The following is a 19,557-nucleotide window of genomic DNA, read 5'->3' on the forward strand; positions in this document are numbered from 1 at the left end:
AATATATTGGAAGGAAACTGAGGATGACCAACAACTTATTTAGTTTTCAAGCATCAATGGAAGGAACATCTCCTGCTTAAAGCTTTGATTCCTACAAAAAGGAACAGCTTTAATGTTAATCACAACTTTAATGAGTGACATTGTGCAAAGATACGAGTTAAAGACGCAAATTCAGAATGCACAAAGTGATTGAACATACAAGCAAGCCAGATGTGTTAAAAAAGCAGAATACCTAAAAATAAATGATATCGTAGATGCGGGTGGCAGAAGGAATGTCGAACTTGTGGTAATCAATTGCAGTGAGTTTTAAGTGAGTGTCACTGGTACGCTTGACTCTGAACCTGAGGAATTGAACAGATGAACCACATATCCCACTTGCCAAACACATCAACCCCTTATTCGACAAAATGAAGATGGCATCATACACAATTAGAAAGCTATCAATGTTGCTGAAATCCCATACAATACACAACCAGGTAGAGGTGTTTATGTCATAGGCATGAACAAGATCACGATGATCATAAACATCCGCGGGATGGAAAAAGATAATGTCATCTGCAATAGCAACAGCAATACAATCCCATGTATTAAAATTGGAAGCGAGTTGTTTCCATTTACCAGCATCCTCCTTTTCATCCTCGGGATAGAAAGCATAGAGCATGGACAAACCAGGTAAGTGAAAAATAATACGCTTATTTAAAGGATCTGGAAGCAGCGGAAAATTCACAGGTGTTTGAACAAGATTATCAGGCAAAAGCAAGGTATTCCAGAGATTGGATTGTTTGGGGTCATAAACCTGAGGACGAAGTAATGGGAACCCGAAGGAATAAATTTTATCGAATAAATTTAATACTTCATGCTACTTGATTGTCATTTGACTATAGGTGCAACTCTGCAAACATTATCACACTGATACTTCGTTGATGTGATCTGTAAGCTCACTCAAGTATCTAATAGAGATTGAGTAGTTGATGTGATCTGTAAGTACTAGGAATGTATTTTTTTCAGAAGATGTACGATCGATGAGTTGTATGACCTGTATCGATACTGAAATTGGACAAAAAACCCCTGGGTGAATTTTTGTACTTCACCTCGTTATGTTGGCACATTACAGTTTCTACATAGATTGTGTTTCTGATCTATTTATATTGTTTGATTCCGTATTGAAGGCGAAGCTCTGTAAACGCAGGAGTGAAGACGGAGAGAATGTCGTTTATCTGGTTGCTTAAAGGCACATTACCTGCCTTGTTCCAGAACTGTTTTCAGAGAATCAGTGTATTTCTTTGTATGTGACAAGTCCCAACTCCTACAGTCCTACGCATCTTCTCATTTTATTACGTCGTATATTTTGTTTCTCTTGCTTTTTCGTTTAAAATGCGTATGAAATAAATAGCAGTCACACTTACTAGTCTGAACTTCACTTAAAAACATATCGTAAACAGATGTCACGCTTGCAAGTTCAAAATTTATTTCGAGTACCCTCTGTTTTTAAATCTTGTGATCATTTTGAAAAAAAGAAGTGAATATCAAAGGTTGGATAAATGCATCAAAGTAAGTTAATTAAACATCTTAGTCCCTAACTTCTAGTGCATGAGATTAATGCATTTGACAATATTTCAAATTTTAAAATTTTGTTATGCAAACTACTACTATAAATAACGAGACCCATGGAAAATCCATATACAAAACCTGTGCACAAAATGACACCCATGGAGAATCCATATACATCCGCGGAACTAAGAAATTGGTTAGAATTACCGTCTGACTTGATGTTGACGATTCTAATGAAAGTTACGCCATATGATATACTTGAGTCCGCTCAGTTTGTGTGCATAGAGTGGTACACTTTGTGCCAAGAACCTGACTTGTGGCGCTCTGTCCATATCCGGAAAATTGATGAACCGGATATGGGGAATAAGTACGAGAAGATGATGTTCAATGCCATTGCTCGCAGTGCTGGTGGTTTGATCGATCTCAGTATCGAGGGCTTTGGATCTGACGAACTTTGCTCTTACATTGCATCTCAGTATGTGTTTGCACTTCAGTTATTGAGATAATGTTGTTATCGTGTGAAATTTTTATCGCATTTGTCGATCCCAAATTATGTCACATAATACGGAGTATACACTTGGTCCGGAGCGGAATAATCATTTCATCAAATTATATAATTTTCACTAAGTACTAAACTATAATATTTTAATTAAAGTATAAATAATATGAAACTATAAACTATTAAATCTTTTATTGATGCTATTATTAGAGAATGACTTTCCATGGTAAAAAAAATACTGAGTAATTTTTTTAAAAAGAAATACATTTCAGTACATTACTCAATTATATTGGATTAATTTTCTGGTTTTCTTTTTTTTTTTTCCTCGAAACAAAATACAATAACGAGAAAAATGAACAATTAACGAGATACCATTACCGTTCAAATTTTTTTTTTCCTCGTGAAATATAAAAAAAATAATGAGGTGTTAATTTACCATGATTAACTAATAAAAAAAAAAACTTTATAAATACCGCGCATTCATTAAGCGGGATCTAAACTAGTTTACATAATTACATTAGTTGATTCAATGAACTGAAAAAACTCATTTTTTACTGCAGATCGAGCCAACTTAAACGCCTCCGGCTAGCTAAATGTGACGGCATATCTAAAAGGGCATTGGTAAAAGCACTTGCAAAGCTATCTTCCTTGGAAGAACTAGAACTTACTCTATGCAACTTTCGAAACAAAGGAGCAGTTTCGGTTATTAATTCATGTCCCAGCCTCACTACATTCAACTTCAACAACCTAGGTTCAAAAAGTCGATATCTGAAAAGCGACAAGGAGGCATTGGCAATTGCAGCAAGCATGCCTCAATTGCGCCATCTTCAACTTATCGGAAATAATTTAACAAATGTTGGTCTAACAGCAATCAAGGATGCTTGTCCTCGTCTTGAATCCCTTGATCTACGTGGGTGCTACCATTTAAATCTTGAAGGAGATTTAGGGAACACGTTATCAGAACAGATTATGGAGTTACGACGTCCGTATGACACAACTGACGATTATAGCTATCCTATTACAGTTGCACACACAGACCAACCAAATCTGCGTCGGTCAAAAAGAGCTCGGAAATCGACAAGAAATGATGATTTTGATTATTATTAGCATGAGTCAAGGAATAGATTGACAAGATTAAGCCAAATCAATATACTCCCTCCATTTTTTAATATATGACGTTTTGCTTTTTCGAGGTGAACCTTTGACTTTAATATTTACAAAAATATATTTGGTAAAAAATTATAAAAATTATACCATTAAATTAGGGCAGAGTACGGATCGGGTATTTGATCCAAAGTGCTAGTTCGGATCGGATATCCATATTAAAAATCCTGAAGTTAGATATCCAATATCCAAACCAAATGTTTCGGATATCCAATGTCCGGGTATCCAAAACAATCGGATCGGATGCGGATATCCATCGGATATCCATACTTTAGAATTTACTTTAAAATTAAGTTTGAAACACGATTATATTCATAGTCTTACATGATAATTTTCTTTAATATTCTTATTCCAATGTTCTCGACATAAAATTTAAGTACCACCTAGATATTTCTCTAATATTTTACATTAATTAAGTTGTTGTATCAAATAAAATTTTATTTTCTCGAAATTATACTAGAAAATTATAGTTTCGGATCGGATCGGATATCCAAATGTTTTAATTCTAATATCCATATCCAAACCAAAACCAAAGATTTCGGATCAGATATCCAAACCAAACTTAACTTTCGGATCAGATATCCAAACATTCGGATCAGATTCGGATCGGATATCGGATCAGTTTGGATAATCGGATTTTTTGCTCTGCCCTACATTAAATTCCTTATGAAAAATTATTTCATATGAGTATACATATCACTATATTTAATCATATAATTTGAGAGATATTGAAGAGAGAAGTGTGTATCTCGAAATGTGAGAAAGTCATATATAGAAAAATAGAGGGAGTATAATTTATTTATTCTTTCAAAAAAATAAAATATAATTTATTTATTCTTTCAAAATGGAGATGCGGGGTATCGATCCCCGTACCTCTCGCATGCTAAGCGAGCGCTCTACCATCTGAGCTACATCCCCTTCGACAGATTAAACTTAAAACTACGCCAATATTACAGTTTCAGCACAAACTTAAAATATCCATCACTCCGCAGAAAAAACAAATATGCGCAGTACCAAATTATTACACTTTTTGAACTGCCAAACCAAACAATTAGCTAAACTATTCAATGACGCTTGACCTGTAAGATATAATGTTTTAATTGTATATATGATTTGTTTTCTTTAGTTTGTCACTTTGTTGTTTCTGGATTGATGTGAAATTGTAATTTGGTAGAAGTCTATGATTTGAGTGGTAATCGATAATCGCTAATCCGTTCTAACTTAGATTAATTTTTAACGCGGTAATCGATAATCGCTAATCCGTTCTAACAATAACGATTCTATTCTAAAACTACTAACTAATTATCAAGACTAACAATATTCCTAGCAAATAATATCTTCAATCAGAAGATATTATACAATCAATCACAATATTCTCTTCTGAAATCATGCTATGTATATTTGTAATTAGAGCAACTATATTATATGTTCATACTAGCATCTAGCACTATAAATTGTAATTGTAATTAACATTGTAATTATCAAGTATCATTTTCTTTACATGGTATCTTAAGCCAATCGATCCTCACGATCACACAAATCAATCTCCGACAAACTTTCAGTTCCCGATACTCGATCAAACACTCGCTTTTCGTCCTTTGCAAACGACCTCATCACCATGTCAAACCAACTTCAACTCGCCAATTCTGATGAACCCGCACATCCCCTCACCCTTGTCAACTTTGCCAATTGTATCCAACTCAAGGATACAATCAGTTTCCGTCAATGGAGATTCCAAGTGCGAGCCATCATGAACGGCCTCGCTCTTTTCTCCTTCCTTGACGGCAGTCATCCTCCGCCACCCAAAACCATTACCAAAGACCCGACACCACCCGACACCAAACCCGTCATCACTCCAAATCCGGCCTACTCCACATGGTATAGGCAAGATCAACTCATCCTCGGATCGCTAACCGGTACCCTATCCTCCCCCATTGCAACACTCATTGTCAACGACATGACCTCTCACGAGGCATGGACAACACTAATCCGCACATTTGCCAACTCCTCCCGTGGTCACCGTCTTCAAATCAAAGATCGCCTCGATAACATCACACACACTGATGACATGTCTATCACTGAATACATGACATCTATCAAAGCGTGTGCCGACGATCTCGCTCAACTCGAACATCCCATGGATGTCGATGACCTCACTGCCAAAATACTCAGTGGTCTCAAATATGAGAAATATGGCTCCGTCATCGAAGCTGTCCGTGCACGGGATACCTCCATCTCGTTTGAAGCTTTACACGAAAAACTAATTCAACAAGAACTACGACTGAAACACACACCTAATCCTCCTACCCCGACATTCACTCCATCTGCTCATGCTGCCAATACCCGTTACAGTAACAATAATCGTCCACACTATCAGTCCCGCACCAACTCCTATACACCCAAATCAACGACCCCAAATACGAACCAACCTACCTATTCCAAGCCCTACAAAGGCCGCTGCCATTTCTGTGATCGTGTTGGGCATGTCGCTTCCGATTGCCGTGACCTACAAACCCAATACCCCAACATCGTCTTCCCAACACGCCAACCACGAGGTCCCCCCCCTCACGCTCACACTGCCACTCACCCATCTGCTCAAACTCCTCAATCTTGGACCGTGGATAGTGGTGCATCGCACCACATAACCGATGACCTCAATACCTTGTCCCTTCACCATGCTTACGATGGACCCGATGACCTTGTTATTGGTGACGGTTCCTCCTTGAACATCACTCATACTGGTTCATTCACAATCTCATCCTCCTCTTCTTTACTTAAGTTTAATAATGTTTTAGTTGTTCCGTCTATTTCTCGAAAACTTCTATCCGTTTCACAATTTTGTAGTGACAATAATGCTATAGCTATATTCTCACCCACTTCTTTTTGTATAAAGGCACTTCCAACGGGAGAGGTTCTCATCCAAGGACCACTCATTGACGGCTCATACACATGGACTCCTCATCCGCCCAAAGCTCTTCTCACTGTCTCTCCGGGTCAAGCTTCATGGCACCACCGACTTGGCCATCCGTCCAATAAAATCATCCGTGTTTTCAATTCGAAATTTAATTTACGCATTCCTTTTTCTGACAATTGTATTTCCTGCCTATTGAATAAAAGCCATAAACTTGCATTTGGCCAATCAACTCTTTCCTCTCAAGCACCTCTCGATCTTATATTCTCAGACTTATGGACCTCTCCAATTACATCTCATGAATCTTATAAATATTATGTAATATTTGTCGATCACTATACGCACTATATATGGCTCTATCCACTCAAACGTAAATCCGACACCGCCACCACGTTCATCAAATTTCGCGCCATCGTAGAAAAGTTCTTTAACAAACCGATCAAACAATTCTACTCCGACAATGGTGGTGAATTTCAAAAACTCACCTCTCATCTTCATCTCAATGGTATTAATCATCTCACCTCTCCACCACATACCCCCGAACACAATGGATTTGCAGAAAGACGTCATCGACACATCGTCGAAACCGGACTCTCATTACTCACTCACGCCAAATTGCCCTTCCATCTATGGCCTCATGCTTTTTCGACAGCCTCCTATTTAATTAATCGTCTCCCGACCCCGACCCTCAACAATCAATCCCCTTACTTCACACTTTTCAAACAAGAACCGAACATACACAAGCTCCACAACTTCGGATGTCTATGTTTCCCATGGCTCCGACCATACATTACACACAAGCTACAAAATCGCTCCCTTCAATGCGTTTTTATCGGATACTCACCAACGCAAAGTGCTTATCTTTGTTTAGACCCCACTACATCCCGTATCTATACGTCCCGTCATGTTCGCTTTGTTGATGACACCTTCCCATATGCAACTCTCACCAACACCCCGGTTTCGACTCCCTCTCTTACACCGTCTGACTGGTGCACCTTCACCATACCCCTGCTGATCACACCGCCACCATCCACTGATCACACCCCATCCACCAGTGAACCCGTAACCCCCCCATCCACCTCATCCGAACACCCTACCACACCTACACCGACCACGACCCACCCCTCTGCCTCTACTCCCTCTTCCCCGACCACTACCAACCCGTCCTCACCTGCCATAACGATTCCCTCCCCTCACTCCCCAGCAACAATACCACCTCCACCACCCCCGCCCCCTCCACATAACACCCGACTCTCAAATAATATCCGAAAACCCAATCCGAAATATGCGAAACTTGCCACTGTACCCACCACCTATCTCACCCCCACAACTATAAAACAGGCACTCGTTGACCCTCTTTGGAGAGCAGCGATGCAATCCGAGTACGATGCCCTTTCTCGTAACAATACATGGACATTAATACCACCCGACTCTACCCATAACGTAATTGGATGTAAATGGGTATTTCGCATCAAATACAATCCCGACGGTAGCCTAAAGCAACACAAAGCACGACTAGTTGCCAAAGGCTTCCACCAAAGACCCGGAATTGACTATTCTGAAACTTTTAGCCCTGTCATTAAGCCTACCACCATTCGTCTTATGCTATCTCTCACTACTACCAATGGTTGGCCCCTTCGTCAATTAGACATTAATAATGCCTTTTTGCAAGGAACTCTCACTGACACGGTTTACATGACCCAACCACCCGGTTTTTCCGACCCTACCACGCCCAATTATGTTTGCAAACTACGGAAAGCGATCTATGGTCTAAAACAAGCGCCCCGCGCTTGGTATACGGAACTAAAGTCTTACTTTATTTCTTATGGGTTTCGAAATTCCATATCTGATTCATCTCTTTTTATTTTCAATAATACTAACATTCAACTTTATGCTCTAGTCTATGTTGATGACATAATTGTTACAGGTTCATCACCACACGCCATAAGCAGGTTCATTTCCGACATCGCCGCTCGCTTCTCGCTTAAAGATCTTGGCCCACTCTCTTACTTCCTTGGCATGGAAGTCACGCCCACATCAAAAGGACTCCACCTCAATCAAACGAAGTATCTATCCGACTTACTGATCCGTCACAACATGCTTGAATGTCGTCCCTCCACCACGCCTATGCTACATCACCCGTCATTGCTCCGTCTCACTGATCACCCTATCGAAGATGCCACGACCTACCGCGCCATAGTCGGGAGCCTACAATACTTGTCCCTCACACGCCCTGACATTGCTTTCTCCGTCAACAAGTTAGCCCAATTTCTGACTCATCCCACGGCTGCTCACTGGATTGCCCTCAAGAAACTACTCCGTTATCTTGCTGGAACTCTACACCTCGGCATTCAGCTGCTAAAAGACACTCCTCTCAATCTTCATGCTTATTGTGACGCCGACTTAGCTGGCGACCAAGATGACTACGTATCGACTACTGGATATCTTGTGTTCATTGGTCAAAACCCAATAGCCTGGTCCTCAAAGAAACAGCGCGCCCTATCTCGTTCCTCAACCGAAGCCGAATTTCGAGCTATAGCCGACACCACCGCTGAAGTCCTCTGGTTAAAGTCTTTACTGTCCGAGCTCAATATTTGTCCCAACAATTCTCCCGTGATTTTTTGTGACAACCTCAGCGCCACCAACTACTCAGCCAATCCTATTTTTCACTCGAGAATGAAACACCTAGCGCTTGCCTTTCACTTCGTTCGAGAACAAGTCAATCTCGGTACTATACGTGTTCAACATATCAACGGAGACGACCAACTCGCAGACTCACTTACCAAACCCCTCCCCAAGCCACGGTTTGCACTACTCACATCCAAGATCGGACTAACTCTCCGACCGTCCATCTTGCGGGAGCGTATCAAGACTAACAATATTCCTAGCAAATAATATCTTCAATCAGAAGATATTATACAATCAATCAATCACAATATTCTCTCCTGAAATCATGCTATGTATATTTGTAATTAGAGCAACTATATTATATGTTCATACTAGCATCTAGCACTATAAATTGTAATTGTAATTAACATTGTAATTATCAAGTATCATTTTCTTTACACTAATTACAAAAATTTTAAAAATTAAACTAGTTTAGATTACTTGTCGTCGATTCCTTGAATTTGGTGGCGGAATTGAAGCGGTGATGATGGAAATGTCGTACTTGAAAAAAAATGTTAAAATATGGAAGGTTTAGATTGAGGGGTAGATTAGAAAAGTCATTAAAAAATGTCGACGATAATTAGTAAAATGTCGACAACATTTAGCAGGTTGGTTTCTAAAAAGAAATGGAGAGGCAAGTTCCTATCAATGAACCGGATTGCATTTGGACAACATATAACGGTTCTAAATTTACGCGTAAAGATAAAGAAAAATGAGAGTTAAATGGAAATTATTATTTAAAGAGATTGTGAGAGGAAATAAAAATAAATGAAACGGAGATGATCCATTTTCCTAAGAATTGTATCCCATGAATTAATGTCACATAAAAAGTTATTGTGAAAGGTGAAATGCATGAAAAGTCGATTAATTAAAACTTCCTGGTCCAAGATGTGCTGGTGCAGTAGATTAATGCATTTTAAAAAATTGTGCACAGTCGTTTAGAATTCTGAATCTAGTTATATAAATTCCTCCTATAAATAAGAAGATTATTTTATCAATTTTTCGTAGCACAAATTATGTCGTCAAATTTAATCAGTGATGAAATAGCTCCAATGGAGAACCAAAATGCGCCTGTCGAACAAGTCAGAAATTGGTTAGAATTACCGTGTGACTTAATGCTGATGATTCTGATGAAAGGTGGGCCGTTCGATATCCTTGAGTCCGCTCAGTTTGTGTGCAAAGTGTGGTACACTTTGTGCAAAGAACCCGTCCATTGGCGCACTATCCATATTCGGAACATTGAGGACCATCGTCCTAACAGGCTACTCAGACTTAAGTACGAGAAGATGATGTTCAATGCTGTCAATCGTAGTGCTGGTGGTTTAATTGATGTTAGTATTGAGGGTTTCGGCTCTGATGAGCTTTGCTCATACGTCGCATCTTAGTATGTTCTTTTCTCAGTTTGTTTAACTCATGCGTGTGTTAATGCTGACTGTTCCATTTTTCCATCCTTCGTTGTACGGAGTATATGCTAAGAGTCTAGGAATTATTACTTGCCAAGCAGTTATGCAATCCGTTTAAATTTTACTGCTGTCTAATTGTCTGAATTTGATTTAATACTCCCTCTGTCCCGGCCATTTGTTGTTCTTTGGTTTTGGCACAAAAACCAAGGAAAGAGTGGGGGCCAATTACTAAATAACAAGTGGACCAAATTAGGTGTGAATGATTAAATTACTTATCAAGTTCATTCTTAAAACCCAAAATGGAAAAGGACAACAAATGAGCGGGACAGAGGGAGTATCTTTTTAGATGAACTGAGCTAACTCTGTTCTTATTGCAGATCAAGCCAACTTAAACGCCTCCGGCTTGCGAATTGCAATGACATATTATCTGAGAAGGCATTGATAGAAGCGCTCGAAAAGCTATCATCTCTAGAAGAACATGAACTTACTCTCTGCAACTTTGAAAATGAAGAACCAGTTTCTGTCATTAACTCTTGCCCTTCCCTCACTACATTCCGATTCAACAATCTAGGTTCAACAAGTCCATATGATGACAGTGATGATGATGCATTTGCAATTGCAGCAACCATGCCTCAGCTGCGCCATCTTCAGCTAATCGGAAATAATATGACAAATGTTGGTCTAACAGCAATCCTCGATTCATGTCCTCGCCTTCAATCCCTTGACCTACGCGCATGCTACCATTTGGCTCTTAGAGGAGATTTAGGGAAAAGATTATCAGAACAAATCAAGGACTTACGACATCCGTATGACTCAACTGAGGACTATAACTTTCCTACCACTGATGATGAATTGATGATTATGATTACGATGATGATCCTTATGATTACTGGCACTACGACTATTCTGATCCTTAACCGGACCATATTGATCATGATAATACTTATGATTACTGGCAATACGACTCTAATCATAAGGACTATTATGACTATAATGGTGATGGGGCTTATGATTACTGGCCATATTGATTCCAGTTCATACTTAATCTATCAATGTCTTATCTTCAATCAAAAATATGAATTCGTCTCTTGTTGCTTATATCGAAATTGTTTCATGTCTTAAATTCTTTAATGTCTTTTTTTTAGTATAATTATTATCAATAATTCAATAATCAATAGCAAATTAGAAATGTGATAACAGGGCAATAATAGCCATACGATATTGAATCTTTTCTCTAAAAACTACTCCGTATTTACATTAAAAAAAAAAAAAAAAAAAAAAAAAACAAAAATTGAAGTATAAGTGTTAAGTTTTGTGTTGTGTATAATTGTGATGCTGTCATTCTCATTAATCAAGAAGCATATAAATACATTCGACCACACTTTTAACCTATTGAAATAAGGTTAATACGGAGTACTATCATTTAATTTAAGGGAAAAAAACGTTTTGTAAAACGTCTGAAGACCTCTTAACTTATAACAACGAAGCGGCAAAGCCTAATACTATACCTTTTCGTTTTATAATAGAGTCTTTTGATTTCAAATTTACAAGATAGATTAAAAATTATTTACATAAAGTATACACATATCAATATATCATAACGTTATTTACCCATTTTCATAGATAAAGTGTAATCCTTTTAAAAAACTAGTCAATTTATAATGTAAAAAGTTCTCTATTTAATGTGAAGTGACTTTTTACCGTAAATTGGTCACATTCTACCTTATCATACCGTAACTTTAGGAAGATGATAGAGTTACACCAGGTGTATGAGGCCCTCATACACCACCAATAATAACGCGCCACTTGTCCAACTCAAAGAATCTTATTTAATCTAATTAATTCCTTGATTCCTTCATTAATTACCCCCCTAATTAATGTTCTCGGTTTTACCACATATTTTATTAATTAAAAAAAACTTCTCTCCTAATTTAAATTTAACTCTTATTTATTACTAATACCTTTTATTATTTTTAGTATTTATGTATACCTTTAATATTTCGTATATTTATGTATACCTCTAATATACGTACACAGTCCTGTACTCCTGTATACGCTACGGTTTAATATATGTACTGTATTAATTTCTTTATACGGTATGATTATTCCTTATATGTGTGTTTATGTATTTACGAAAATACATTATTTGCGTTAATTTTTTTTTTTATTTTTTTTTCAATTAATATTTTTTCATATAATACCTTTTCTTTTGTCTTATATTATTTTAAATTATATCTAAATTTCGTTGTAATTTTTTTTTGCGTAATGTTTTGTTTTATACACACTGTTTTTAATATTTAATTTCTTTAAATTAATTTTTTTTAAAAAAATTTTAAATTTTAAATTAAATTTATTTTATGATTAATTTTCATTGTACTTTTTTTTTTTTTGCTTATGTGGGTATGAGTAAGTTATGTCTTTTTTTATACACATTATTTTAAAATCTTAATTAAATTGATAAATATTTTATTTTTTTAAGTTATAAGAAGTATTTGCTAATATCCATGACTGGAAGTTAAAAGGACCTTCTTTATATATATATACTAGCTTAAATCCCGTGCAGAGTTGCACGGGCATATATAAAAATATAGCTTAAAACCCGTGCAAAGTTGCGTGGGCATATATAAAAATATTTTAAAAAATGTATAGTAAATATTATTTTTATTAAGAATATTTATAACATCCATGTAGACCGGCCTCCTTAGGGGTGTTCACTCAGTGGTCCACGGTCCACCTATTTACTCTATTTTGGTATTCGGTCTGGTCCTAGACTAAACCGAATGGACCGTGGACCGGACCATGGACCGAACTTATATAAGAAAATAATCTTTAAAATTGTAATATTATATTGATTTTATTTTCTAGTTTATTTACACGTATTATAAGATGAGTTATTATGTACTTAAATCTAGTAAGAAAATAATGTTGCTTATTTAAATTGTTACGAACTTCTGAAGTTCTAATTTTATATGCTAAACCATGTCAATGACAATCATATTTGGTCCACTTTGGTCTGGTCTGGTCTGGTCCACGCATTTATTTGTCCAGACCGGACCGGATCAATATTAATATGGTCCGATCCTCGGTCCATCTTTTAACCCTTATTTGGTATTCGGTGCAAAGAGTTTGGTCCGGTCCCGGACTAATGAACAACCCTAGGCTTCCCTACAAAATTGTTGCAAAAATCCAAATAACTCTTTCTAGTAATCATGGAAATATTGTAACACTACGGATTTTGTTAAGTTGTATACTCGACCGAGTAGAGCCTACTCGGCCGAGTAGTGTTAATTGTGGAGTCTGTTTTGGTTCTGCCGAGTAATACTCGGCCGAGTATGGAGAATACTCGACCGAGTAGATGATACTCGGCCGAGTATAGCTTTACTCGACCGAGTATCCGGTCTGGCGAATGTTATTTTATCGGTTTGATTAGGGAATGTTAGGGTTATTTTATATTCAACGTCAGTTTCTAAAACATCACTTCCAACCCTAATCATTCTACGATCTCTCCCTAATCACTCCCTAATCATCCTCATATCTCGTTGTGTGTGCAAATCGTCGTGATCCTTGCGTGTAGTCTCTTATTCTACTGTTGGTAAGTTTCATTCCCTTGTCATTTGTATTCTTTTGGGGTTACTGTATATATATATATGGAATTGGGGAAAATAGGATTGTGCAATATGTAATTGTATGATGTGATTATTGTTGTAGGTGACGATGTGATATTTGTTATGCATTTGTATGGTTGATTGCAGCATAACGGATTGCGAAAAGGTAGGGTTTCCCCCTACTCAGTACTGTTAATTGATTGAGATTACTATTGTATTGTAATTGTTGTTATCTGCTGATCATCGGAGTATGGGTGTTGTGGTGACGGTGGTGAGGTGATTGTGTTGTGACGGTTGTGGTGTTGTGACAGCTGTGATGCTGTGGTTTGTGTGATTGTGGTGGAGTCACTTGCGGGAGTGGCTTCACACCCTAGTTCGCCCTCCGTGGAACCCGCCATGGGAGGGGATGTGCACATTAAGGGACAGGGATTGTTAGTCGCTCATTGATGAGCTGGACTAGGTGGGGATGGGCTGCGGTCACCCACTGGCGGCGAGGATTACCTGTTGCGATGAGTAATCTGGCAGGGCTACACACTTCGGTGTGTAGTCGATTCTTATGCGTGAGATCGATGATCATTTGGTGGTAATGTTTGTTGTCTTATATTGATTGAGTAGTACTGACCCCGTGTTGTTGTTTTGTAAAACCTGCGGTGATCCACTCGGGGATGGTGAGCAGATTGTGACAGGTGATACATTTATTGAGCTTGGGGGCAGTCATGGGAGAGTCACCACGCTGGATTAGATGACACCATCACGAGCTTTAGTTATTGTTTTGGTAGTTGTTGCCATTTGGATAATTCGTTTATTAGATTTTGGAGACTATGTACCTTTTATATTACCGTACCTTAATAAATGTGTTTGGACTGTTGCTTTTGATATATACTAACCTCGGGCAACCGAGATGGTAACAACTTTTCATGCTGGGGTAGTCCTGGTAAGGTACCTTGGTATGAGGGGGTGTTACAAAGTGGTATCAGAGCCGACGATTCCGGCACCTAAAACAAATGAATCCAATGAACTTAGGGAGTCTAAATAAAATGAACCCGGGGAGAGTTGTTTGGAGCTGCCGCAAAGACTTGGGAGACGTCCCGAAGTCGCATTATGGCCCTCACGATCTCAAGCCGGTCACATGGGGGGAAATTGTTGTATGTTGAGTCATGTGTGTTTGATACCTATAGTTGGAATCTTGTGCATGGTTGGATGAAATGATGAAAGAAGTGGAATGTGATGGTTGTCGAAAGATGTATTGAGGATTTGTTGATGTTCAACTTTGAGCATGGAATATGTTGGCATGTTAAGTGTTGAAACATGGTAAAAATATGAAGGGTGAATTGTGAATTGTATCTGGTTGATATTGAGCATGAAGAATGTGATCATGTTACCTGTTTAATACAATGTTGAACATGAAGTATGGTAGTGGTACATGTGCATATGAACATGATGATTTTAATGCTTGATTGTTGGTAGAAGCATGTGATTAAGGTCATGCATCTATATATGTGAATGTCGTGTTTAATTTTCATGTGAGTATGATAAGAGTTCACTTGTGTACTGGTTTCTTGGAGTTTTGAGTTGTTGTTGTTGCTTGATGCATGTTCAAATTGTTTTGGTCTAGGAAATTTGATTAGTATGAAGATCGATTACGGAAGGGTTGTCTTAAAACTGTCATAAGTCGAGTTCTAGAAAAGATATTGTTGTGATTCCAAGTTGAAGTGATAGCTTATCCTCTTACGATTCTAACGATAGGTCACACGCCCAAAATGACCAAGTAACGAGTGAGATATGACTGTTTTACGAAAACTGGACGGTGCTGAGAACTGCGCCGATACTCGACCGAGTAGTCCCTACTCGGCCGAGTATCTTTTATACTCGACCGAGTATTCCATATTCGGCCGAGTAATATCTCTGTGATAATACTGTTTAGCGTCTGGAGTCATGAACTCGGCCGAGTAGTCTCATACTCGACCGAGTAAGGTCTACTCGGCCGAGTATTCCCAATACTCGACCGAGTAATCCTTCTGCGACAATTGAGTTTGCTTCTGGAGTCGGAAACTCGACCGAGTAATACAGTTACTCGACCGAGTACCTTTTACTCGACCTAGTATGCCACGTACTCGACCGAGTACCTCAGTGGGCGGCCGTTTTGAGACGGTGGCTATGTTTTACCATAATTTTTAATCGGTGATTATGTTCTTACATTGTTTTGAGTCGTAGGTTATGTGTACATGTATGTTTTGAGTCTTAAATTATTCTTTTATATAAGCGACGGTCTTGATACGTAAGTTACCAAATGTTATGATAGGGAGAATGCCGGGTTATGAGAGATAAGTGTTGGATAAGGAAGACATGTGTTAATGTGGTTGTGAGAAATAGTGGAAAAAGGAAACGGAAGGATGATGAGCTAGTCGAGGTAAATAGCATGTTTTGTGAGATATGGCGAGTGATATAGTTGTGTGTTGAGTAATATAAAAGTAAGTATATATGGACAAAAGTAATGTAAGTTTAAAGAAACGTGAGAATGAAAGATTGAGATGAGGGATACGAATAGTGGCATATTGGGATGTGTAAGAATTTATGGAGGGAGACGGTTAGGATTTTGTTGGTTAGGGATATATGTGATGAAAGGTTGCTTTAGAGGGATGGAGAAGAGGGGTATATAGTGAACTTAGATAGAGTTATGTCGCGACGTGGATTTGTAGATAGTGACCAAGTTTGGGAATTTGGAATATCAAGAGGCGAGCCTAGTGTGTAATTCTTTGGACAATTAACGGTATGAGATGAATTTTTGGTTTTCTAGTGATGTAAAAAGGAAGATGCAATTGTTTGAACATTAAACGTTGGTTTTATGGATAGATTAGTGACAATTGGGAGTTATAGTATAATGATAGAAGACCCATGGTAAGAAAGAATGAGATGATATCGACATAAAAATAATGGGATTTGAGTTTGGAGCAATGTGAAGGTAACCGGAGCACTAGAGAGTTAGATAGAAATAACGAAGAGTTGAATTATTAAGGGAGTTTGTCGAGGGTAAAAGAAAAGAACAAGGGGAGTAAAACTAAGAAAATGTTCACCGGAGTTATGTGATATAAAGTAAGGAATCGTCGAGATGTATGATACTAGCATGAGGATTTGAATTAATGGTTATATAGGAGTTTCAGAACAACATGATTAGTCAGGAGTTTCGAGGAATTAAGTAAAGTAAAAGTTGGGTAGAGAATTTGCACGATATGAAATTTTGGTGGTGAGTCGGGTAATAATACAATTAAGAATAGTATTGGGAAGAACGTTGAGGTAATTTTGTTGATGGATTTGATGTTCGTTATTAGGGATGTTGACCAAAGTTAGGAAAAAAAATCGTGATGTTTAGAGATGAGTGTAAGAGGCGGATGTCCGGACAATGGTAGTGTTATCGTTTGTGACTAGTGGTTAAGGGTGATGGTCTATTAGAAAGGTAGCAATTCTAAAGAGGTTGATTTTGTAGAGACCAGGTTGATATGTATAGTTGTGAGAGAGCATAAGATGTGGTTATATGAGGCGGTTGTTAGTGGTTGAGTATTAATGGTATGGTTACATTTGGCATGGGGTGATGGATATGCGAATGGGAGAATGCGTTATGAGGGGCATACGAGTTAAACTCAAGCGAGAGGTAACCTTTATCGGGGGGTAACTTACGTGATCAGGATTGACTAGTTGGATGTGATTACGGGTCTATGATATGTGTAAATGTTTGTGTGAGGTTTTGACCTCACAAGAAGTGGTATGGTGTGATAATTATAAAGTTGTTATATGAATGTTTTGTAATTTATGTTGGGTACGGTATACTAATGAAATGAGGTTCAAAAGGTAATAATTTGATTGATCTGGCAAGAATAGTTAAAATTGTATGTGTATTGATGATACATGTTTATCCCGTGAAATGGTAAGGATGATGTTCATGAGATTCTTGTCAGTTTATTCCGTATAATATGATGTGTTATAATCTAGTAAAACGGTTTTGAATGAGTTTTCTTGTTCGAAATGTCATACTGAGTCAGTGTTTATGGGAATTATATGTGGTTGTGATGTTTATCGATGTGGTTGTTGTGCCTCGGGTGGTGATCCGGGCATGGTACTTCGTGTTGTGATGCGGGAATTTTTACGCTGTGGTGCGGCTGTTGGTGGCGGTGTTGCGATGCTGTCACCGGTTGTGGTGGAGTATACGGGGTGGTTACGATTTGAGATTCGAAAGTCTGACCCGATTATGCACGGATCGTTGTTTTGTTCTTTGTTGTTTCTTGTGAGTTTCGGTTAGACATGTAGACTGTTGTTTTGTTTGTTGATGTTTCTTACCAGTTTTGGTTTGGGAATGAGGGTAGAGGATGATATGAAAGAGAGTTGTATATGTTTTCGTTGTTGTCATGGTATAGTGATATTCTGTTGATGAGACACAGTTGTGATATGTTGTTACAGTAATTTTGATCTTGTTCTAGACGAGGCTTTGGTAGACATGGTAATAGCAAGTGATTCGTAGAACATGTGTGGTAATGATCTGATATATACAGGTGGTTCATAATCCTTTGTTGAGACAGTGAGTGTAGGGTGTTGGGTAATTAGTGTCGTGTTAAGTTATGTATGAGTCTTGCGGTAATGAAAGAAAGAAACTTGAGGATCTAGTGTGAGTGTACGTAACAAGTGTGGATCGTGAGTTATGCTTTTGGCGGTAAGAGTTTTATATAGTTTATATAGAGAGGTATGTCGTGTTGCGGTAATGTGGAAGAGTTAGAGTGTTTGTTATGATCAAGATTTTGTGGTATTGGCTAGATGGAGTGCAGAATGAGTTGAGGTATGAGAACTGTTTAAGTAAGAGAGCCTTGGAAATAGGAATGGTTATAGGTGTGAGGGTATAGGAGGTTATCTTTGATATGTGGTGGTGATGAAGATAATGAGAGGATATAGCTGAGGATCTAGTATTAGTGAGTTACGAGGACGTAACATATGTTTAAAGAGGAGTAGAATGCGGCAAAGAGCGTTTGAGGGTTGTGCATGTCGTAGTATATTTGGAAGTAGAGTGTTGGTGTAGCATAAAGGATGGATCTTTGTTGTGATTGATTTTGTTAAAAGGGCATGGCCGTGCTTGTAGTAGTGTGAAGCTTAGGAGTGTGAGAATATTTCGATGGTGTTGACAGTTGGATGATGATGTTATGAGTGTGAGTAAACTTCGAGGACGAAGTTCCTTTTAAGGGTGGTAGAATGTAACATTCCGTTTGATGTTATGAGTATCTTGATATTGGATTTTCTAGTGGATGATATGTTAGTAGAGCTAGCAGCGTTGGTGTTTGTAGTGTATGGAGTTAGTGTCGAGAGAGTTATAATGTAGTTGACACGATATCGTGAGCAATATGTGGAGGTAGTAGTTGACACGATATCGTGAGCAATGTGTGGAGGTAGGAATAGTTGGTGGAGTTGGTGTTAAGAGTTCATGGTTTCATGTTTTATAGGTTGGGGCTTTGTTTTGAGTTCTTAGTAGCATTGTTGTGTCTTGACCGAGTTAGTATGTTCGTTTTTATGTATGGGTTGAACTTCGGGGACGAAGTTCTTTTTAAGGGGGGAAGATTGTAACACTACGGATTTTGTTAAGTTGTATACTCGACCGAGTAGAGCCTACTCGGCCGAGTAGTGTTAATTGTGGAGTCTTTTGGTTCTGCTGATTAGTAATACTCGGCCGAGTATGGAGAATACTCGATCGAGTAGATGATACTCGGCCGAGTATAGCTT

At 38.2% G+C, this 19,557-nt stretch overlaps 1 protein-coding gene and 1 non-coding gene across 2 annotated transcripts; one reads left to right on the top strand and one right to left on the bottom strand.

Moving 5' to 3' along the window:
- Positions 1–1,784: 1,784 nt before the first annotated feature.
- LOC141590614 (putative F-box/LRR-repeat protein 23) lies at positions 1,785–3,157 on the top strand. Its single transcript, XM_074411189.1, has 2 exons — positions 1,785–2,026; positions 2,611–3,157. The coding sequence occupies exons 1-2, from the start codon at positions 1,785–1,787 to the stop codon at positions 3,155–3,157; spliced, it is 789 nt and encodes a 262-aa protein (XP_074267290.1).
- A 902-nt stretch (positions 3,158–4,059) lies between these two features.
- On the bottom strand, positions 4,060–4,132 carry TRNAA-AGC (transfer RNA alanine (anticodon AGC)). The gene has a single exon. It is a non-coding gene; the product is annotated as a tRNA-Ala (tRNA).
- Between the last annotated feature and the right edge of the window lie 15,425 nt (positions 4,133–19,557).

Source organism: Silene latifolia, chromosome 7 (assembly GCF_048544455.1).
Source record: "Silene latifolia isolate original U9 population chromosome 7, ASM4854445v1, whole genome shotgun sequence".
Taxonomy (NCBI): domain Eukaryota; kingdom Viridiplantae; phylum Streptophyta; class Magnoliopsida; order Caryophyllales; family Caryophyllaceae; genus Silene; species Silene latifolia.

Bases quoted from the DNA above. Each gene is read 5' to 3' on its own strand.
- LOC141590614 (XM_074411189.1), top strand. From the start codon at position 1,785: ATGAAAGTTACGCCATATGATATACTTGAGTCCGCTCAGTTTGTGTGC. The intron at 2,027-2,610 runs GTATGTGTTTGC...TTTTTACTGCAG, and splicing joins TGCTCTTACATTGCATCTCA to ATCGAGCCAACTTAAACGCC.